General features: G+C 37.8%; 1 protein-coding gene across 4 annotated transcripts in view; it reads right to left on the bottom strand.

The window, feature by feature from the left end:
- UBP1 (upstream binding protein 1) overlaps positions 1–24,495 on the bottom strand; it is a 51,669-nt gene that overhangs the window by 2,000 nt on the left and 25,174 nt on the right. For 2 of the 4 annotated variants that reach the window (XM_085051509.1, XM_085051506.1), the window contains 14 exons: positions 23,847–23,998; positions 17,807–17,883; positions 15,529–15,634; positions 14,827–14,933; positions 13,454–13,606; positions 13,182–13,292; positions 12,542–12,649; positions 5,809–5,912; positions 5,099–5,153; positions 4,821–4,914; positions 3,446–3,536; positions 2,706–2,812; positions 1,207–1,349; positions 582–633 (listed from right to left, as the gene is read on the bottom strand). In XM_085051509.1, the coding sequence (XP_084907635.1) occupies positions 582–633; positions 1,207–1,349; positions 2,706–2,812; positions 3,446–3,536; positions 4,821–4,914; positions 5,099–5,153; positions 5,809–5,912; positions 12,542–12,649; positions 13,182–13,292; positions 13,454–13,606; positions 14,827–14,933; positions 15,529–15,634; positions 17,807–17,883; positions 23,847–23,998 (1,460 nt within the window). The remainder of the gene's footprint in view (positions 1–581; positions 634–1,206; positions 1,350–2,705; positions 2,813–3,445; positions 3,537–4,820; positions 4,915–5,098; positions 5,154–5,808; positions 5,913–12,541; positions 12,650–13,181; positions 13,293–13,453; positions 13,607–14,826; positions 14,934–15,528; positions 15,635–17,806; positions 17,884–23,846; positions 23,999–24,495) is intronic. The other 2 variants (XM_085051507.1, XM_085051508.1) reach the window with 2 other exon arrangements.

The following is a 24,495-nucleotide window of genomic DNA, read 5'->3' as shown; positions in this document are numbered from 1 at the left end:
ACAGAAATGTTATGATTAATGATTTGTAATTGGATCTTCAAAGTTTTGGACAGTTTCTGTAGGTAAAGCTGGCACAGCGTCAAACTTGTGCACTGATTAGAGCCATTTGGTGGCACCTTGTACCAGAAATAAACTGGACTTCTAAAGAAGTGTGGGATTCAACACAGCCCACTGAAGATTATTATTGACTACCAGAAAAATAACAGAATGTTACACCCAGTTTGGCTGACCCTCAGGACTCAGTTAACGTTCAGTTTCTGAACTTCAGAGGTCCTGTTATCAGGACTTTAATTTTTTAACTTGTTTTGAAACTTCACCATTCTCAACAATTATTAGCAGCATCACTGTCCAGTGATGGTTGACTAAATTTTACATAAGGTTTGTTACTTAATCCTGCACTGGTTCTGAACTGAGAGCTTGGAGAGGAGCCCAAGATGCTACACAGAGGCTGAAATCTGGTGAGGAGAAAAATTTCAGGGTATTTTCTGCCATTGTTTATACAGATCTTTTATTATTTTTAAACAAGGCTCCTTGCTGGAATAAACACATTTTAGACTGTCAGGAAAGAAAAGACAACATACCTTTTATTGTGGTGAATAAGAAACAACTCTCATCTTGGAAGTTTTGAACCATCTACAAAAAGAAAGGTTCAAGACTCTTTGGAGTATGAGCAATGCAAAAAACAAAGCAAAACAACAACCCTCAACAACTCTGATGTTAAACACAGCCTTTTGTGAGCAATTGTGTATTTTTGGGTTTGTTCAGCAAGTGACAGGCATATACCAAATTAAAATCCATTGCTATCAAAATACTGCTTTTTACTCTTGTGACAACCAGTTGGGAGGTATTACTGCTGGCTGTGCTTTTACAAGACACTCGAATAAGCAGAGTTCAACAGTGTTTAAATGCTCCCTTGCCTTTGGGTGTGCTCAAAATAAATACACACTAAATAATTACTGCAGCATCTCAGAACTATATAAACCTGTTGCATCTGTCTTCTCATAGTTTCAGTTTAGTCAGGCAGAGGAAGAGTCACATTTAAAGAATCCTTCTGCTCATTTTAATGTAAAGGAAAAAATACTCTAAATGTCAAAAAATACTAGGGTTGCATCAAACCAAAAAAAACAGTAATAAATAAGCAAGCATAAGAAAACCCTCCACTCCCAAGTCATAAATAAAATGCCAAGGAAATGAAATTTCAATTACCTGATCACTAACAAGAATGTGGATGCCTGTGGGACCCTGTCTGTAAACTTGGTTGATCTGATGCAAAGGAATATTAAATGCCAAAGCAAGCTTGCGTGTGACTTCTGAGGCTGCCATTTCCTCTAAGTAGATTGCATGATACACTACAAGAAAAAAATAATTTACATAAGCATGGCACTAGTGGATAACAATAACTATATGAAAAAGTCTGAATTTGTTTATACTCAGGCTTTCAAAAATTTTAAAACCTTAAACTTCTAGTTTACTCTCTCCCTGCTCTTACTAAAAAGCATGAGCTGCCCTGACTTTTCTTTCAAGGAAAAGTCATAAACACAACTCTGACAAAGGGGAGGTTTTTATTTGCTCTCAGACTCAAGGCAACTTCCACATTTTTTCCTGTATCCTGCAAAAAAGGTGCAGTCATGTCAAACAGACTTAAAAATGGATCTTTAGAGAGTCCCCTAAAGATAGTTTTGGAAGTAATTTTGGGCAATGTCAAAATAATCAGGTAATACCTACATCCCACTTATGTGCCTACGCTGTTGCTTTAAATACAGATATAGATTTTAATTTTTTTGGTAAATAAAGCCTTTTGCAACTGTCTGAATAAACTTTCTACACATCATCTCAAAGCTGAAGAGTGGCAGGGGGGAATGCAACACAGAAAACAGAACAGTGAGACCAAGCAGCTGTTCAGTTTGATGCTGTATTTACAGTTCTATAGCTTTATTTAACAGTGCTAGAAGCCTTTGGCAACTCCATATTTGCACATTCTTCTGGCTGAAGATATCCTGAGGGAAAACCTGTATTTGACAGTGGCAGTATTTTATTTACAGATCCTCCTCCACCTCAGTTCTTGCATGGAAAATGCACTACTACTGCAGTAGCTTGTACAGATGGGGGACAGGTCTCTCAAAGCCAAGAGCAAGAGAAGAATAATTTCAAATAGCTCTCTCCATTCTCTTGATTGTAAGAGTGACATGAGTTTACGAATAAACAGTTACATTGCCATCTGTGTTAAATCAATAGCTGTCTGTCAGGAAAATAATACTAAAATCAGGAGCCCATTCACTACTTGGCTACTTTGCCTTGTCCAGACTCTACAGTTTTAGTTCAGTTGCGCAGAAAATGACAACAAAATCTAGCAGAAAATGGGAAAGAATTGTTTTATTTGCATGTAGCTTTTACATGCACCTACATGTAAGTGGCTGATACCTTGTCTGTAACAACACAGCTGATTCCAGAGCTCCTTAATTCGATACCATGTGACTGCAGTTTTATCAACAGACTGAAAATTCGCAATGATTTAACCTTGAGAGGTTTTAGGTTCCTTCTGTGCTGTTAAAGCAGCAACACCACTGTGATACAGCTTCTCATGGTTTCTTTGTACAGCAGAAACAGCAATTAAGCCTCTTCACTCCTGTTTTTCCGTCTACACCTCTCTTGTTTTATTGTTTTAAGACCCAGGTGTGGCCTGGTGCCAGCAGCCCGTGCCTTACCATATATTGCACCGTTGCTATCTCCACTGCCTGCATCCTGTTGTTCCAGTTGTATGCTCTGTAATGGCTCCTGGCACACGTAGATTGTTAAACGGGGCCTAACAGACCTGCAATCCAAGGAAATCACACATCACACAAAAGGCTACGTGCCCTGGAAATACAGAAGCTGCTATGCCACAACTGTCGATTTGTTATGCTAACACGTACACTTCACATGCTTTCTTTCACTGAGCCTGAAACATTAAATTCTCTAAGTAAGTGGTCTCAGATTCTGCTGGATTTAAACAGAATTTCAATTCATTCAGAGCTCCTCAGGACACTGCTTGCTGGAACAGGACTACTGAGTAACAGCAGCAATTCTTCCAGAAGGGCTGATGGTAACAAACACCCATTTCAGACAGAATCAGACACCCCCTGGGATGCTGCCTGTGTTAGCACTCAACACCTGTAACTTCAAAAAGCCTCAGATTGTTAATGACCAGTTTTGTGTCTTGACAACAAATCCAGCTGTATCCAAGGAAATGGCAGGGCCCAACTGCATTGGTGCAGCCTTACAGCTCACCTGCACCTCACCTGTGCCTGCCCTGAAGGTGTCCACAGGAGGAGTTTTAACCTTACTGCTGCCAACTCCTGAGGCAGATCACACAGGCACCAAGGCCCATCCTGACACTAACTTCCCAAATCTCCCAGTTCTAGAATCCCCCATCTAAACCCACTCAGCCTCCCAGTCAGCACATCACCTGGATTTCAGTGCATTATACAGCCGAATTCCATCGGCCGGACCACAGATTTGTACCAGATCTTCTCTTGTCAGCTTTAATAAATCAGCACCTGGACAAACACATAAGGATTTAAAGAAGATTACTGTAGTACACCAATTCTTTCTAAAATAAATTGTACATTCATTTGAACCAAGACTAACAAACTTCACCATGACAAAAATGGAATTTGGGAAACAGGAATAAGTAAAATTCAGACCATGCTCTAGTGAGTGCTGAATAAATCAACCTCTTTTCCAAAGATGGTGAGTTATACTTTATGGTGTTTACAGCTTTTGAAACAGTACGAGTCTGCAAGGCATACAGCTTCTGTGGAGAGAGATGACTGTTCTACAGACAAACAACGATTTTTGCTGGCACCCAGCATAGTGTATTTTGAACACATGCGAAATACAGAGCAAAAATATCCCATGGTTTGTCACTCAGTGAATTATCCCAGGCATTCAACTCATCCATCACTTCCTCTGTGCACCTAAGTTATGACAATTCACTCATGTATAGAAGATGCTGCTGAAGCAAAAAATGGGAGGAAGGATTCTTCTGAGATGCACCATGCATGTCAACAAAGAAAATAAAACACTGAAGTACCAGTCACTGTAACAGATGAGTGGGAAAACAGGAATAATAGTCTTTATTGAGGAAAATACCCCACAGACTATCCAGGAATGCACAAGTAAAAGCCAGCAAAAATAATTTATCATAGACCTTAAATACTATAATAAAAAAAAATCCCAGACCTGAAGTAATATAAAAGCCACACATACCACACCTCCTGCTTAAAAAAACATCCCAGCCAGCTAATACTTGACTTGTAAAGATAATAATGAGAAAGAAGAAAAGTTTTCCAAGATTCTTTTGTCAGAAATTTGGTACTAAAGTTTCTTGAGAAAGCTTAGCAACCCTCATAGAAGAAGCACAGGTCAAAAATTAAGCAGCAGCAGCAGCAGAATAAACCTTCCCAAAGAAGCCTGGCACAAAGGGAATCCTGACAGAAGCACGAGCTAAGCCAAGAGGCAGAGAGTTGCCATCATTCACAACATTGTCCCCATCACATGTCACCAAAGAGAAAGGAATTTTATTTATGGTGTGTACTACTATGTCCTGCCACCCTTTGCACAATTCCATGGAAGACTGAAGAAGCAAACAGCAAAACATTGCTCCACACAGTGCATCTATTGCCATGTCTTGTGCCCAGACATACAGTGGGAACTGCACTGCTCTTTAACAAGCAAATTTGCAAATAAATATGTATACCATATTGTCCTTGGAGAACTCTTTTTCCACACAGAACTTGCTCAGCAACAGAAAGAAAGGAAAAAAGTAAACAAATAGATACCTGAGAAATTTGAAAAAAGCCTTGTATAGGCAGAGAACCTATTCTTGAGCAACCATTGCTGAGTTTCCTGGATTGTGGCTGAAGGATGAAGCTGCTGTAAGAAACAAGAACGGATGTGATAATTTGGATAGGAAAAAAGCCAAACAAAACCCAAGCCATTAAAAAAAAATCTCCCTCAGTTCAAAACTTTCTTAGTACCTATTAAGATCAAGTGTAAATCAAATATTCTGACACAGCTATACAAATACAGTCATAGTCAATACAAAGCAAACACTCACATCTCCTGCCCCTTGAGAGGTTCCATCTCCTTGATGATTTGGGGAGGAAGAATTGCTACAGATTAAAAGAAAAAAAACCAAAAAGTATTACTAGAATTCTACAAACCAAAATATTTAAGCATTGTTGAGAAGTAACTTGAAATTCCCAAAACAATAAACATCACAGTTGAAAGAATTAAAATACTGAAACTTGTTAAACTTTAGAGAAAGACCATTCCACAGTATATGGAACAATAAATACCACTGTAAATAATTTTTGGATGAAGTGCAAGTTTGGTTACAGTAGTTTAATTAATGCCTCAATCCAAAATGTTTTCACCAATGCAATTTTTGATGAAAAGCTTTTGAAGGTATTTGTTGGGTGTTTTTCTAGCAAATTATATAACTAAATTATTTGAGGGAAATGAAGACTGTTCTTACTGAAAAAAGCTAAAAATAGTTTCCACAGACAAGGGCTAAATTACAATAGTTTAAAGGTAAAGTATTTACTATATGACAAAGGACAAGAAGTTGTTTTTAAAAAGGTGTATAAAAAAGAAAAATGGTGAGGCAGAAGTAATTGCCTTAAAAGTGAACCATGTGATACAAATGTCATACTCTAAAATGAATATGTAGGTCAAATTAATCTCCCAGTTCCCCAGTGGAAACAGAACACCACTGAATTTGCCTTAAAATGTTGCCTTTAATGGAGATACAGAATAGAAACCTACCTGTCTGGGACACTGTAGGTGTTATGCTGAGCAGAGGTAAAAGTTGGAGCAGGAGTAGGACTGTTGTTTACAAATGTTGTAGGAGTATCAGGCCATGGTGAGCACTGAAGATAAAGAATTAAACTTAAATTTCTCTTGACAATACATTTTTTACTCTGATGCACACTTCTTTCATTTAAAGCCAGGGTTTTATCCACACAGTATTCTGATTTGCAACTCCAAATAAAGACTCCCTCTATCCCACACATTACGTGCAGATATTCCAGGTAAAAATCAGCTCTGTTTTATGTTGTTCTTTTATGAAGACTCCTATTTATACTGTCTTCTGTTTAAAATAATGAAGGTATTGGTGACAGTGACAAAAGACCTGCCCAGATTATTCAGTCTAAACCAAAACCAACCAACCCCCAGCCATCTGCTGGAAAAACATCTTTTATCCTGCATGGGATGAAAGGGCTGTTTAAACTGCAGGCATAATGACATGACAGAAAGTGTTCCGTAATAGCAATAAGTAAAGCTATGAAGCCAGACTGCACCTTGTGGGTAAACTGAATGTATCTGAGAGCAATTAAATACAAATAGAATTTTCAGTAGAAATTTTGTGAATTTAAGATTTTTAATGATTTACTGCAGGACTAAAATTATGCTTACTTACATCGAGTGATTTTTCTGAACTGCTTAGTAAACTGGAAATTTTTACACAAAATTAAGTCATCATAAGTATATGATAAGGTAGCTATCCAATTTTGTCAGTCTTTTTTTGGCTATTTTTTTAAATTATCATGATAAAGCTTTTCAAAACAAGGCTATCCTATAGTGCTTCCAACAGGATTAAAACCCCAGTATTTTAAAGAGAAACAAAATCCAAACAGGTTTTGATATGATCAAAGACATGATTCAAACAAGCAAGTAGCCCAAGATCAGGTAAGCTAAGACCATGCCTGTTACGACAACAAGGATTTCTGATATACTTATCATGCATCAGCTAAATACCTTGTAAGGAATTTCCAGATTTAAATCATAGTCTTGCAGAGGGAAGGAAGAAGGAGGGGAACAAGTATGACTTAATATCAGTGGAAACTTGTTTCAACGATTTTGTGTTGAAAGATCTTTCTGCTATCTGGGGAAAACAGTTAAGTGAAGTGCAACACCAACTGCCACCTTCTGTAAGAGTTAACAACATTTCTGCACTGGACCCCAGTCTTCACTTGTCAGCATAAGATGGCAAGTTCCCCAGCACGGCCCGTGGAATTAAAATAAATTAGCCTTACATGCATGCAAATAGCTTAAAAATGAGGAAGATCCTTTATCTGTCTGAGATTTGACTCAAACCAGCATTTTTGTTAGCCACAGTGTCCACAGTCTTTGATTACATGGTCAAAGCCACCCTTTGGGCCACAAGCAGTGCCTCTACACAGAGCACCCTCCTCTGTGACCTTGCAGGGTGACACATTCCTCCTCCAATTCTGTATATTCCCACCTGCTGTCTCTCAAGCTCATTTTAATGTTAACCTCAAAGATGTTACATTACATCCGGTAGTTAAAAGTAGACTTCATTCCCTATATATGTGGTCCAAAGCCATAATTTTGAAAGAAAAGCTCAGCATATTAATGTTAACTTTGCTCTTCTAAAATATTCTAAAAGCTCAATTAAAATTCTTTAATTTTCTGACATTCTCTTCCTAAATTTTAACCCAAGATGTTTACGTGGACACACAGATACAAGCTCCACATCCTTGGCCACCATTCCCTTACAAGATTCTAGCCACCACTTATTTCAATTCAGGGGCAGAGAGGAACACACTGGTGCAAGAGAACAACTTCTGAGCCATTCCCAAGGTAGGTACTGCAGTCAGTGCTTCTGTCCTTCAAACCCAGCTGTAGTCTTCACAACAAAGCTCTGGGTTTAAATCCAGGAAGAAGCACATTTGAAGTATTTAGAAAAATAAAATCCAACCCAGAGCAAGTAGCCTTTCTTCTAGCATAAACATGCTTTCCTGTCTCCTATTCCAGCAAAAACACTAACTATCCACTGAGACTGAATAGGTTGGCTAAAAAGAAAAAAAAAAAAAAAGTAAGTGTAATACTACTGCAACCTATTGCCTCTCCTCCTTTTTTCAGTCTTACAGGTTATGGAGAGAAAAGTGAATATTTGAGCACTGAGATACTTAAATCTGAAAGGTTCAAGGAACAAGAAAGTCTTACAGCAATTAACCCGAGCTCATTATGCTTTTGGAATCACTCCCATGCACAAATGTCCTGCACTTCACAAACTGGATTAAACAAATGCTTGGCCACCAAATCCATTAACACTACAAAGACTAAGCAAGGATGTGTTTTCTAACATCCTGCATGATGATTCTGGATTGGAGGGGCAGGGGGTGGTTGCATGGGGAATGGATCACAAAAGTGGCATTGCTTCCCTGAAAAAGCACCTGCCATTGTCACTGTCAGGGACAGAACACTGGACTTCATCCTTGAGGTCTGATCAATCAGGGTATTTCTTATAATCCTAAATCAAAATTCAGTTAACCAAAGTATATTCAGGAAGCCAATGATACTAATACAGAAGTCCCTGACCAGTGGGCACAAACATAGGAGAAAATGTCATCCTGTCACAATGAAGCATTGAACTCTGTAAAAAGCCATCACAGAACAGAAAGAAGATTGGCATTGTATCTTTACCAGTAATAAACAATTAGTATATACTGATGAATTCACCAAGATCATGTTTTTGAGACAAGACTAACTGCCCTCCATTACCAGCACATTGCTACTGATACTACTATACTGCAGAAACTATGTCTTATTAATGTAGATTAATTCAGAAGGAGAAAACTATTTTGGTTTCAGATGTTTAACAGCCTTCTGTATAGGCCATGAATGAAGTTATGGCGTTTTACAGAGTTAAAAAGGAAGAAAAGAAATCTCTCTAAGTATAACTTAGCAGATTTAGGATATACAGCATTTAAACTCAGGAATTCCTAACTGCAGAGAAACTGCAAAATCTCAAGATATTCTAAGCCATGGTTTAATGTAATATCCCTTCCTATTTCCAATATACTGGAATCTGCCCAAATTCATGCCTTACAAGACAGTAAAGCTGAACCTTGGCAAAGAACTCCATACTGTATTCAAATATCAGATTAACATGAAAACAAAATACAAAATCAAAATACAGTAAGTCTAACTTCTCCAAGTCAGACTTAATATATACTTGAGTACACAGCACCTCCTTAGAGAATAAAGTATCAATTTTATTATACAAAGTATAGAGCTTTTTCAATCTTTCAATGTATACAACTTAATGTTCCAATTTATTTCAAGGTCTATACCAGGAAGCGTTTTAACTTCCATGTGCTTTATAATCATCTCTACCTGCAAAAAATAACCATTTGACCAAGTTTAATCAAACTGCAGTTTATATATTCTAGCTTGTGACATATAACATATACTAATATAAAAATCAGCCAAAACACAGTAGACAGAACAGAACTGCAAAGGCCCAACTACTACAATGCAAATTTTCCTGCTTTTACAAATTCAAAGCAGGGGAAAGAAACTGGTGGGTTTTTTCCCTTCTTCATTAGATAAGCACTAACTTTTACATACTGAGAGAGAGGAAAATGAAGTGCCTCGTTCATAAAATGGCCCCTGAAAGAAGGTCACCTGTACAGAAACATACACTCTGAGGTCCAGAAGGCAAGGTTAAATTTGTAGCCTTTTATACCTACAGAAAAAGTTAACCCTTCAGAGTGTGAAGAAGAGTCTAACAAGCAGTTTAACTATGTGTCTTGTCTTTTGGACAATACTGAGATAAATAATGCAGAAATGACAGTGAATGCACTGAATTTTGATAAACCAGGTGAATTCAAAGAAGTAATGGAAATGCTTATCTAGATGGCATTCTTATTTTCATAACTAATAAGGGAAAGATGGGTGATGGTAGTTAGAAAAAAAACCCCTCTGGTTCTTTGCAAGGACAGAGGAGCAGAGGAGAACAACCATTCAGAAAGGAAGCTTCACCAAACTCCTTGCATTGTGTTAGAAACCCATACGAGTTAAATTGGAAAGAAAATACATTAGATTCAATGTTTTCTGAAGGAAGCATAGTAAGAAACCAATCTGTCCAAATCCAATTGTGACTGAGCTGGAAATAATCACATAGGAGAAAAAAAAATAAAAGAAACAAAAATGGAAATATCTCATTAATAAAACAGCAGAATCTTGGAGGGACAAAATAAAAAGCCAACATACAAAATGAGATGTAAAAAGCAAGGAATGAAAAGGAAATGTTAGGTGAGGTGTAGCAGGAAGATAAGAATTCACGGCTTTAAAAAGGACGAGAACTATAGATTGGATCAACATTAATTTCTGAAACTCAAGAAAAGGTAACAGAATACTATTTCTAGGCATCTAGGAAGCAGCACTAAGAAACAGTCAGCAGTCTTGACTGCATCTAGTAAAATAAATTTCAAACAACTCTGGTTTGGTTGTTTTTCTTTTCTGTAATAGAGCTACAGTTCCTACAGCACTTGTGAAGCAAAAAGATCCTTCATATACAAACACATAACACATAAAAGAGTGTCAACCTCAAGTGTAGGGAAACAGGTCTTCACTTCTTTTGCCTCAGCACCTCTGTGACTGTGGTACTGCACATACCGAACATTTGATCTGCACATCTCAGGGAAGTCTGGAAACAGCCAAAGCTTCTGATGGCCTTGTTTGGGAAGACAGATTTGCAAGGACAGAATTGCTTTAAGTAAAGACATTCATCATCCTTGTCCATATTTACAGGGCCCACAAGAATAAGCCAGTCTAGTGACAAGAGAAAAAGGCTGATGAATTTGCTTTCAAGATGTAGATCAGATACTCCTTTTCTAGGTCAAACAAACAAGTTTTACATTCAACTTCTATCGCTAGAACCAGCACTGAGTGCATAGAAATTATGAGGTTTCACTATGAATACAGAACAAATAGCGTTTCTTGGTATTTTTTATGGCCTTGCCAATTTCTAATAATTTTGCTAATGATAAAAATCATTGTAATGAAGGAAATACCATTGTGTTTAAATCCGCAAACAAAACCAAGTTAGCAAGGCTGAAAGGATTTCATCCTACATGGGTAAAATTCAAAATGGTCTCAATAAACTAAAATAAAATCTAAATTATCTCAAGACTGCATTTTATTATGGGCAGATGTGAAGCAGGAATAGTCAGGCACACAATTAAGTGGAAAGATGTACATAGCTGCTATTCACGATAGGCTGTGGGTCATTATCCTTTGTGTGCTTTGGGAAAGGCATCACATGTTCAGTACTGTCCTACCTAAATTTCTCTTCACTACAATTAAGGTAATGCTTTCATTCATAGAAGCTTAGTATTCCAAGAGATTGTTAAGTGAAGGTTAGACAACTTCTAGGGAATGATTTAGCTACAATTTGTCCTAGTCTGGACAATGGATTTCTCCTGTTTAAAAATACCTTTCTCTATTATTCTTCCTGTAAGAAACAATCATTTGATGAAACACTTGTAACAGCAGGAGAAGAGAAAAACACAGAAATCCCTCCAAGGACAAGCTTCAAAAAGATGCTTTATAAGCAAAAGTGATAAAAGCCTGTTTTCTCCTGCCTCTCCCCCAGGGCCAGCTGGAACAAGTAAAATAATGCACTGCCAGAGAATCTTGAAGGTGCACCTTAAAAGAAAGAACAAAAACCAAAAAACCAACAGCAAAGAATAGTAGAAGGTAAATTCAGACAGTTTAGTGCATACAATAGTTTTGGGTGCACAAAACAAAAAATTCAATTATCCTCCGAAGAACGCATCTAACTAATATTGCTTGCTCCTTCCCACACAGTTACACGGGTTATAAACAAGAGGCACACACTGAAGTATTTTATAACCTAAATATAAAACCTTATACATCATTTTCGCAGACCATAAACACAAACCAAATCACACCTGAGGGACAGGAGTCAGACAGTCATTGCTGAAGCATTGCTGAGAAAGAGCTTCAGCACAGTATGCCTGTTCGAAGAACAGTCAAATAATTGTCCTCCACAGTCACATTATTAATTGACATTTAACCTTGCCAAAAGAAAGATGCAGAATTGTTTCTCTTTAAGGAGCAGCACCTAAAAAATCTAAAATGCTAACCTTTGGCAGGATGACTACATAGGACATATGTTAGGGAAAGCACAGGATATATATTAGATTCATTCTGAGATGTGCATATAGGGTTAACATAACACAGATCATGAAGATGAGCTGACTCTTCTGAACTGCATTAAACCTGCTTGGAGCACAGTATGTAGATGGCTAAAGGAAAAATCACTAACAATCATCTGCAACGACATGGCTTTTTAAAAATATTGATGCACATGAAAATGTCTATTGAATTTAAGTACAAATAGGAACAAACCACTACATTTCACTCTTTTTACTTCCACTAATTACACATGTATAGGAAAGCAAAAAGCTATTTCATTTAAAGTCATATAAACTGAAAGCTCTTGACTTTTAAGTTACACAGTCCCTCCGCAACAGTTTAAGTGTTAGATTTAGGAAGGATTCCTTTGCTGGAAACAAACATGGAGTAATTGGTACACATAGAAGTGAATAAAATTAAGACACAGCAATCAAAGTATTTTTACTTTATATAATGGAAGTTTCTCCTATATCTAACACTGCACAAGGTATCTTGCACAATCAAAAGGTAAGCAGAAGTCCCTTACACTGCCTCGCTTTGCCAGAGAATCACCGTAGTCTGCTGGCAAAGTCCGCTTGCTGGACTTTTTCTGCTCATGTTCAACTGCATCTTCAATTATAGGCTCAAGCCTCATCTGGACAAACACCAAAGATGTGGATCAATTTCTTTTCATTATACAGTGAGGAAAGATCTAAAAGCCTTTTAAAAACTTCTGAAATATTTAGAAAACTGCATAAAACTCACTGATGTTTAAATAAAAAACCTACTGAGGCTCTGGCCTTAAATTCAGTAATCTCTGAAAAATAGACTTTGAAGCTCAAATTTGGTAATTAAATTTTAGAGTCCCCCCTCTTGTTTTTTGCTTTTCAGTTGCAAGATTTTGAAATCTGTATCAAAAGTCTTGCTCAAGGGTTCAGTACAGTCAGTCAAACAGTGTTCAATCTTAAGTGCGTTTTAATACAAGCATCTATTGAGTATCTAAATCCAAGTTTACTAAAAAAAATCTTAAATTTTAACATTGCTGCTTGCTGGACAAGTTTGTCAAATAAAAAACTTATCTTTATGCAGAACTAATTCTTCCCCAACCCTTCCAAGACTGCAGCTAAGTAATGTGCTGTATCTATGTATTTTCTCCTCAGTCAGCAGATGCAATTTTATTTTGTTACCTCTGTAAGAACTGTGGTGTCATATGAAGGCTGATACTTTTCCTTTTCATGTGCAGTTCGCTTTTCCATCTTTTCTCTGTCTGTTTTCTGTTTTCTGTCTGCTCCTTTGGGCTAAAAACAAACAGTTATGTGAACATGAACACAACCGGAAAATGGTTTTGTAACTGAAAGCAGACCTCAGATGTGAAGCATTACAAGCAGAAACATAAAGATTTCCCATATCTTTATGCGAGCTTCACTTAGAGACTTAAGGATCTATTTTCTACTGTTACCTTAAAAACTTTGATTTGACAACTGGCTGAATGCAGATGATCTGTATATTCTCCATTCTCAGTCTGTTTAAAGGTGTCAACCTGAATCCTAAAAGGAACTCCTTTCTCTCCTCCATGTTTACGAGGGGTAAATTCAGTGCTGATACAATGTACCTGAAAAAAAATAATGACCAAACAAAAAGGACCCTCAGAAGCATTTCAGACATGAACTTTATTATATGTGACTTGCATCACATACATTTTCTTGTAATAAATATTAGCAAAGCTATAAAAGGTCACTGACTGGCAGAGTTTTTAATCTCATGCACCCTCATCTCAGGGTATTTTCAAACATGCCCAAGTCCTTTAAAAATCCACAGACCGTTCAATCTGTATGTAATTGCTTCAGGTTCTACATCAGAATGAAGAATGAGGGTTTATAAGCTACAAAGACCCCTTAATGATATCTAAGGAAAAAATCAGTGCAATAGAAGGAATTATGAAGAATCTCACTGGAGAGTGCTCCCAATTTTTTTTTTTGATTCCTTATGGAATTTTAAGCAAGCCTTTATGAGTGAACTATACTTGCATAGTATGTATCACTTCCATTTTCAGTCTGTTATCATTTCTTCTAAGGAAATGAATAAACAAAAATATTCCATAGTTTACCTTTCCATAGTTTACCTCTCAGTTCTTCAAGAAGACTACATTTTAGCAATTATGTAACTCTTACTAAAAAAAAGTATCTTCTACTGTACTAGGCCAAAGTTAATTTACTGACAACATGGAATTTAACCTATTTTGACAGCCTGAGTAAGAAATGTTGCTACCTGAATCTTTACACCTGTACTTTTCTATAATAAAACCACCTCTGAGACAAAAGTAAGCGATGCAAATATGAACATTCTATCCAAATAACTTCCAAAGAAAGTACATTTAGGTCAAATATATACATAACAGAATTCCTACAAGGAAGCTTACTGACATAGTGAGAAACTTCTTTGAATGTCTGATGTAAAACCCTCTTTTTGTAGGACAATACTTTTCATTTTGAATCCTTAAGCCAAGCTTCTGCTGCAAGTAGTAGTAGTAATTACTGAGAGGAACAGATGTTAATTCTTATACTTCATACAACTAAATATTTTAACTATGACAGCTTTCTACAAAGAGCTTTCTGAAAGCTTTTTATTTAAATTTTTCTATAAACCCAAAATAAATTGAAAAACCTTAATAGGGACTCTACTAAGACCTATGAACCCGTGTTTTTTCACAAAGGTGGTATTTAATGGCCATCCCACAAATAATAAACTGAGAAGCTTTGCAGTTCAAATATACTGCTGTTTGTGACCTGACAGGCACCACACACAGACATCCAGTCAAATAAAGTTTCAAACCTGAATAAAAGCAGATGTACATTTTGTTGGATCCCATAAAAATTCAACTGCATTGAGCTGGCTTGGATTTGTCTTGATATCAATGACTCCAACAGACATTGGAATATCTATTAAAATAAGTAGCACATATTAAAAAACAATCACATTGCAAGAAGACACTACAAATAAATTGTAATACAAGGTCACAATCTTCAGGTAGGGTGGACAAATGTGGGCTTTGGTGGCTTTGGTCCAGTTTCTTAAGACTGATACAAAGAATCTCAGTAGATTCAACATACAAAGTACTCAAGGTTTTGGGTGCTTTTTGATTCTCCTCCCCTGCTGCCACCCCAGAAGTTATGCACCAAACGCAATCAAGTTATGCAAAGTACAGAGATTATGTTGGTGCCATTTTCACAGTCTAATAGAGGAAGTTACTTTTGTCTGTGTTCTCCTAATTACTGCAACACTTAGCAATCGCATTAGAAAGAATATTAAATGCTTAGGGTTGCAGAGTTTCTATCTTACTTTTATAGCACTTGAAAGTTTTAAAATAATGTGAAAGCTGTAAGAATATTATATTCAAAATACCCACTATGACAAAGCAGCATCCAGAAATCTGGTCTGTCCATTTTCATCAGCCCCAGCATAAATGTGAAGGTGGATCAATTTAAATTTGGAAACTGAATTGCATACAGTGGCAACAAACAGACACAATTATACCTAAGTCGAGAAGTCTGTCCCCAGGGCGGTTCCACTTCCAACCCTCTAGCTGCTGGTGCTCTGTATATTGCAACCTTCTGTCATGGAACACAACTCTTATAATGCTCTAACAAAGAAGAAAACAAGCCTGTGATGAGCCAGCGTCACTACACATTTAGAAACAGCCTAAAGATAAAGCACCTAAACATCCCAAAATAGCCACACTGCCGATAAATACATATTTACAGCAAAAAATTTGGCAACCATCAGTACCCCAAAATATTCCAAAATATTAGAATATACAGAAATAGAACTGAGCAGCAGGAGATCCTTGAAAATGTGGTGAAAGTGCAAGGAAGAATTACATCTGATTGGATACTCTAAAGGTCACTCTGAATTACATACAGTGAACTAAGCAACACTGACAGCACAGTATGAACACTGTGCAGGCAATGCCAAATTATTTCAGAAAGCAAATACCAAAATTTCATTTATTATGAAAAGTGGCGCTGTGATTTTTTTGTAGGATAGTTTAGGAAATAAAATAGGAAATTCCCTTCCTAGCACTTATAAGATATTTACCAAAAATCTGTGATTTTAATTAATAGCAAGAATTAAAAAGTTCCAAACTTTCTGAACTACTCTAGATGAAATACTCATCCAGAACAACTACAACACGATTAACTTTATTCAGCTAGAAGTAATTATCTAACAATGTCTATTTCTGTGGCCAGTTTTGGTATTGCTAAATGAATGCACATACAAAGCAAGTTGTTACACAGAGGCTGGGAAAAATACTGTACACGTTGGTTGTTACCCAACATATAGAATGTAGACAGATTTGCATGGGTTTTTTTCCCATTATTCTACAGTATTCCTTGTCTTAACAGCAGCTAAAAGTGTCCATAAAATCCAAGGACTTTCAAATGGAGTGCCCCTTCAAGATGGATTACATTGTCTTGGGTTTATTTCAAAGACAACAGAAAGCAAACATGTACAAACACACACACACACACACAAACACACTATTCCTTTTTATTGTAAACTGGCAAGTTTGAAACTTGGAAATATCTGCAGCCAGCTTCACCACCACAAAATGACTTCTTTGGTAAAGTACTGGGAGTCCAATATTTAAGCATTCAAAATGGAAAATTCATTGATGCAGCATTACAATATTTCATTACGGTTAAATTTATTGTTCTAAACTTTTATACTGCTTTGCCCTATTCTACCTACCAAATGACTCATCACCCACATCCAAACCTAGAAAACTACAGCAGAGAGACACCCCAAGGCTACAAGGAAATAGCACCTAAGGGGGCAAAATAGTCCACATGCTTATTACAGCAAGTCACCATGCCAGGTTGTAAAAGGTTTAATTACAGAACTCTCAAATCCCACTTTTATGCTTGTGCTTAACACTTGCTGAAATGATCTCTGAACAAGCAGCCCACGGACAAGTAAGAACAAGGCATAGGACTATACAAGCAAGCCAAAGTTCACAAATTACACAGCCCAAAGCTGGCAGGTACAGATTCAGCCTCCCACAGGCACACTGTTGTGGTGCATTTATCAGCATCACTTTCAAAATGACTTTAATTGAAGTTTTTCCCTTCTTTCCTAATGCCTGAATAAGATTTTTTAGAGAATTCAATAAAATCAATAATCATCAGATGCTTAGAAAAAAATCCACACCCCTCCATCAGTTCTTTTAATTGACTGCACTCTGAATTGAGTAATTTTTCAGTTTGCCTCATTTTCATACTTCATACAATACCTCAGATCCACAGTATTTAGTGCTAACATAGAAGCACAAGGACACAAATCTGGAATCGAGGAAAGGGGATTAGCTGTGGAAAAAAATGCTCAATGAGCAGCAAAATCAGAGATCCATTTTTCTATGGATATATTTCCAACATTCCACTGCTGCAAAACCCACGGGTTGGTTCCATGTGTTTTCTGTAACACTTCTTAAGAAAAACATTCACAATACCTCCACTTCTATCTAAATGATCCTCTACTTTCCTGTCACCTCTCCTAATCACTTGAAATGGACAACATAATGGCTCAGAAGACACTGGATACAAAATCTATAGAAAACTATGTTAGGCTTTGCATAAATACCTAGGTCTTCTGTTCACACAAGTATGCATTGTATTTATATCCATATGTTTTTATTTGTAAACATCTCTAGCCCACATATTCTAACCAAATACCTAGTGACTGCAGAAAAAAGAAATTCCATGAAATATACAGTCTCTGGTTTGTTAGTAACACTATCTAGTGAAGTTAAATTCACCTTCACCAGTTTTCCATTGATCTCTGGTATGTCTCCAGCTTTCCGATTATCTAGCATCCGTATCTCATAGGACTGACCTTTAAAGAGAAAAAAATTGCATCACTAAAAGAGTAAGAGCACAAGGTGATTTTGTGGTTAATGCATTTAGATTAGCTTTTGGTTCACAGTCTACAAGATTACCAGTACCGGGAACTTGAGTTTGAGAGATCCAGATAGCAATGTGCATTGCACAGCATGAGAATTAACAAAACAAAGTGAAACTTTTTTTTAAAACTAGAAATATTTTCAAAGTTTAATTATTTCATTTTGCATGAAGTGTAGGTACTTGCTTCTGTATTTTTTTCCTGAAGAGAAACATTTCAAGGCTGAATTCCTTTTTGGTTTTTTTAACTGATGAATGGCAGCATACTGAGAACCATTAACTGGTCTTCCAAAACAAACTCTTGCAGAGTTTTTACACTTTTCCCAGAACATAAATACCATTCTCCCATGTTTAATTTTGCCCTACTGCCTTTGTATGATTCTTATGCTTTGTATGATTTCAGAAATAGATCTTCAAAAAACACAGTTACTGTTTATATCAACAGAATGAGCAAACCTATCTTTCCAGTGAATATGATAAACTGCCATGCTTCAAAAGAACAAGCAAAGCTTGTAGCAATTTATTTAACTATCAGGATTTTTTTCCCTCCAGAGTGAGCAGCACATATTCATTTGCAAAATCACATTTCCCTAACTAAAACATAGGACAAAATAAATTTCAACATATTCACTAAGAGCAAAAGCAGTAAAATCATCACCTTCCACACTGCCCTTCAGGCTACCTTTATGGTTCAGTGTATAACACAGGTAAAAGACATTTTGACTTGCCCTACAAGGCATTTCATAGACTGATGTTAATTCCAACTATGGACTCTTTCAGGGTTTTTTTTTCTGGAACACAGTTAGAATATTTATGTACATATTCTACAGGCTTTATCACATTTACGCAGCATGTGAACATTGATATGGTCATTGATGACATAAATCCATATAAATTAGATGTTAACCTCATGGAGCTGAGTAAATAATATATAACTTCTATATTTAACAAGAGGGAACTTTTCCTGTTAGTGTGATTCATTAAATCACTACTGTTATTCTACTCACACAGCTATAACATGTAAGTCCAACTGTATTTACAGTCAGCAATTTTTAAATCTAGCAATATTAATAAACTTTCTCAAGTACTTCTCTCTCAGCATTTTTTGGGGGGTGAAGAGGTGGCTGAGGAAAAAAAAATGTGATTGTTTCCTCAAGAAGTGTTGCTAACCTTTTATAGGTACAAAATAATATTAAGACTGCAGGTTTGATAAAGTTAAAAATCAAAGAATACCCCACTTGAAAATGTAAAAAGAGCTCTGGGAGCTTGCAAGACAGAGGAACATACATTACATTTTGGAGTTTTGGACATGTAGCTGCACTGAAAGTGTGAAAAGCACCACAGCACTGATTTCTGTCATCCCCACATGAGAACTATATAGGCTACTTTCTCTGCTCTTTCTTGGAGAGCAGCCAGAGGAGCAAGGCAACACAAGCTACAGATAGTAATTGCCCTCTGCTTCACACTGAATCTGAGGTAACTTTGTTCACAAAAATCCCAGAATGGACAGGTTTGGAAGGGACTTCTGGAGGTCATCTTGGCCAATTCCCCTTCTCAAGGCAAGGCTACCTACAGCCAGTTGACCAGCTCTAAGCCTGGCTGGTTCTGAGTACCTCAAAGGATGCTCATCCAGCCCATACTTCATTAGCTTCTCTGTGAGGATATTATGGGCGAAACCAGCACAAACCTTACTGAAAGGAATAATTTGCAAACAGTATATACTACCCTCCCCTTGTCTACTAAGCCATCCAGCTCATCATAGACATTTATCAAGCTGGTCAAGCACAACACCACCTTGGGAAACTGTGCTGACTATTCCTGATGATGATCTTGTTCTTCATGTACCAGGAAATGGTTTCCAGGAAACATTGCTCCACCACCTTCCCAGGACGCCTGTAACTCCCTTGGTCCTCCTTCTTGAAGACCAGAGCAACATTAGCTTTCTTGTAGTCTCAAGCACCTCTCCTAGTCACCACAATCATTCAAAGACTATCAAGAATGGCCTCACAGAGACATCAGCCATTGCCCTCAGCACCCGTGGGTGCATCCTATCAGGACCCACGGATTTAGGTATGTTCAGTTTGCTTAAGTATCCCCTGACTATTCCTTTTCCACCAAGAGTACATATTCCCTGCTTCAGACTTTCCCCTCATCTCTAGGGCCTGGGATTCCTAAGGACCAGTGATACCAGAAAAGACTGAGGCAAAGAAGGGATTCAGTACTTCAGCCTTTTCCATGTCCTGTGTCACCATGGCCTCTGTCCCATTCAGCAGGGGGCTCGTTTCCAATAGTCTTCCTCTTGCCATTTACACACTTCGAGATCATCTCGTCATTGACATTCCTCACCAGATTCATTTCCAGTTTGGCTTCGGCTTTTCTGATTGCATCTATGAAGGCTTAGACGTTACCTTTGTACTCCTCTCACATTATCTGTCCCTGCTTCCACATTCTGTATGCCTATCTTTTGTATTTGAGTTTTGCCAGGAGTCCCTTGCTTACCCATTTCTGCTTGACTTCCTGTTCATTGGGATTCACTGCTTCTGGGTTTGGAGGAGCTGATCCTTCAATGTGAACCAGCTATCTCAGGCCCCTCTTCCCTCCAGAGCCTTATCCCATGGGACTCTGCTCTCCTGAACTCCAAAGATGTGATCTTGTCTTCTGCCCTGCTTCTTTGTCTCAGGATCATGAAAGTCCACCATCTTGAAGGCAGACAAGCCTGACTGAAGGAGACATCAGGGTGGCTGAAGCTCTCCTACAAGGACCATGGACTGTGAATGTGAGGCTTCTTCTAGCCATTCAATAAGGTCCCATCTACTTGTCCTTCCCAGTCAGGTAGTCTACAGTGGACATCCATCACAGCGTCATCCAGATTGTCCTGCTCTTTAATCCTTACCCCCCTAAGCTCTCAATTGGCACATCACCTATCCCTAGGCAGAGCGCCAGACATTCCAGCTGTTCTCCCACATAATGCGTGACTTCCCCTCCCTTATCCTCTTGTGCTCTCCAATGTGGGGAGCTGATATCCCCACATTGTAACACTGCACTTATGCAAGCCATCCCATCATGTCTCCTTGATCCTTGTCTCCTTGATCTCCTTGATATGAAATTAACACAGATGTCTTAATTTCTCATGTTTACTTCCTATGCCGTGTGTGTGTGTGTGTGTGTGTGTGTGTGTATTTCAGAGGCACCCCACCATGCTGACTTACCACAAAAGGCTTTGGTGTTTCCTTGCAAGGATGCTTTACAAGCACCTACTTGCTTACATCCAAATGCTGGAGATGATCCTGTTTAAACCTCCTTTTGTTGCTGTTGTGTTCCCTCTCATGCTCTTGGCTTATCAACCATGTCTATCACTCCCTCCCAGTGCTGCTGGTCACTCTCTCCCTCCCTCATTGTTCCAACTTCACAACCCTCCTTACCAGGTCAGCCACGAGCTGGCAAAGGTACTGTCACCCCCCTTTTCCAAGCTGGATCCCATCTCTCCCAAGCAGCTCTTTGCATTCACAGAATTCCAAGCCTTGCTGCACTGTGCAAACCAACCTAAAGAATGCTTCCCCTTTAAAAGCAATTCTCTTCCATACCACTCCTGTATTCCATATACATCTAGCTGAACAGCAACCAACTCAAAAAACTGTCCCACAACTCCAATATGCATTCCCAACACCCATTTAACAGACTTCAAGGTAAGAACCCTGCAAAGCCCTGCAACAAACCACCACCACTCCAAGATCTGAACCTCTGGAATCAGCTTCAGCTGAACACCTAACCATGTTAAATATTCCATTAGCTCACAGAATATCTCCAGTTGGAAGGAACACAAGGGAATCGAGCACAAAAAACCCTGCTCCTCACAGGACTACCAAAACCTCCATCACATGACTGAGAGCATCAGCCAGATGCTCCTTGAACTCTGAGTGACACTCTTAGCTATACTAATTAAAATACTTACTGACAGAGGGTGAAGTCAGGGCTTGCTTAAGTATTGCCTTAGGGAATGTCACCACAGATTAACAGACAGGGCAAATGTTCCCAGTGCTTCTGATATTCCCAAAACAGGAAACTAAAACAACTGCTGACAAAATTAAAGAGGGTACTTCCTCTTGAAAATTATTTAAGGCAAGACATTGCCTGAAAATGGGGCCAAACTAGAAACCAGATATCTGAACAACCAGGATGTAAATTACTCTTTTGCTAGAGGACTCAATCCAACTCATTACACAAACATATCTATCAGCACAACTCAGTGTTGCAAACCAATCCTTATTTTAAGCTGCCTTCAGTATGAAAGAAGTCATGTGTCAAAACTTTTTTTATGTATCACAGAACAGAATATGCTGAGTTGAAAGGGAACCACAAGGATCATCGAGTCCAACTCCTGGCCCTGCACAGGACATCCCAAGAGTCACACTCTGTGCATGAGAGCATTGTCCAAACACTTCATGAACTCTGTCAGGCTGGTGCTGAGACCACTTCCCTGAGAAGCCTGTTCTAGTGCCCAATCACCCTCTGGGTATATACATATATATACACACACACTAACAACTAATAGAAAATTTTTAATGAAAAGGTCTTAACCTAGGTAGTAAATGTACTGTCTTTCTGTCTGAAGTACTAGCACAGAAAGGAAGTTGGCCAACTATTTTTTTTATTCCCATATTTATTTAGGGAAAGGGTATACCAATATGTTCATTTTTCAATATCAGGAAAAGTTACCCAGGACACCAAAAAACACCAAAACTTCTTTGCCAATGCAATCTTTATATTAAAAGCTATTTTCAAGGACAGATGAAACATTTACAGTCATTTCAGACACCGTCACTTTAAATGGCAAACTCTTCTCAGAAGCAAGACAGCAAGCACTTTCTTCCTTCAGCCTGCTGCCTTGTGCTCTGTCTTTAAACTACAGTGCAGTCTATTGAGACTTCGAGTCAAAATCCATAAGGAAAAGAAAGCTGAACTAGATATAGGAATGGAGATCCTACAGCATTAGAGCCAGAGGAGGGGGATGAAGGGGTGGGAGGGTACAAAGCCATTGATATGGTCCAAACCAAATGATGAATGATTTTAGTTGAGTTCTGAATACTAGCTGACTAAACTTAGGACACCAACATAATTCTCAAGAAGTGAAGAATGTTTTATCATATGGCAGTGACTAAATTCACATTATTTTACCCAGTGCTCTCACTAGAAAAAAAAAATTCATATAATTAACCACAGACTATGAGGAAAAAACCCCAGCCTGATTAACATGAATTATTTATCTAGTTAATTTCTGATAAATGTACACAAACAAAGTGAAATACACACAAACTCCCAAGGTAGCTGCGCTTGTGTTCGTGTTCAAACACAATACTGTTCTAGACAGACGTAGCTAAACTGAGAGCAATTACAATGGCCTCTTTTGTGCCCTTCTTGTTCAGGGACTGACATTTTAACATTTATTATGACTTTTGAGGGCTGTTGTTGTGTACCTTATGCAAATACCCAATTAACTTGCTACCATCAATCAAATTTAAACAGAAATGCAAAATTAGTCCTATATTTTCCACTATTATTACCTGAAATTTGTCTCCTAAAAGCTCTATTGGCTTGATTTTATTGGGGGATGCAGGGGATGAAGAGGGGCATCACACAACAGGAAAAAAAACAACCAAACAAAGCAACAAAGAAAAATAAATTAAAAAAAAAAAACCACTCCCACCAGAATCCAAAGGGGAAGTAATACTATACTATAGCTATGAGCCTACAAGTTGGACCAAAAAAGATTACTAGGAAGGCATACAACCTCATTTCTAGCATGCATTTATTTTGGATATACACACACGTATCAAAACATGGAATACCATTCCAGTTTTCTACTTCCACCACAAGCTGTATTCACATATGTATACTAACCTTGATTCAAGTATGTGAGAGTTTCATCATATAGTTTTACTGCTGGAGATGTTGCAGCACACATAACATACTGGAAAGGTGGATGTTTGGTCTCATTTTCTTGTGGAAGGCTGGAATCTTCCTGTTTGAAAATAGGCAGTGCCAAAACATCACTGAAAAGAAACAAACAAGTAACGTTGAGACTGTTGGTCCTGTTTTGCCTGAAGTTAAAGAAAAAAGTTATTTGCAACTTAAAAAAAACCCACAGTGAAATACATACAGAATTTTGTTACTCATTTTATTAGTAAAATATATGTAAACAGTATCCAAAACATTTTCCACCAGAACTTTAGGATACATAAACAATGCCATGAGACCTAAGCAGACAGTTGTGCTGATCCTCTAGAAATTTAATCTTTGTTTCCACTGAAAAAATTCAGTTTTAACTTTTCACTGGTCAAGACAGCCAAGCTTGCCTAATAAACATGCAAATGAAAGCAAGGCTTTTACTTTCTTCTTCAAAATAATGTATTCCCCAAAGTTACCTACACTGTGAAAGTATCTCTCTTCTCATTTAGTTCCATTATATCTAACATTAATTCTGTTAACGTGGTCAAACTTAACTTTTCTTCGGTTTTAGCGCACTGAATAGCCCAAAAATTATTAAGCA

The sequence above is a fragment of the Lichenostomus cassidix genome, chromosome 2 (genome assembly GCF_008360975.1).
Source record: "Lichenostomus cassidix isolate B80296 chromosome 2, HeHo_3.0, whole genome shotgun sequence".
In the NCBI taxonomy this organism is placed as follows: Eukaryota; Metazoa; Chordata; class Aves; order Passeriformes; family Meliphagidae; genus Lichenostomus; species Lichenostomus cassidix.
This window is presented reverse-complemented; position numbering and strand designations above follow the sequence as displayed.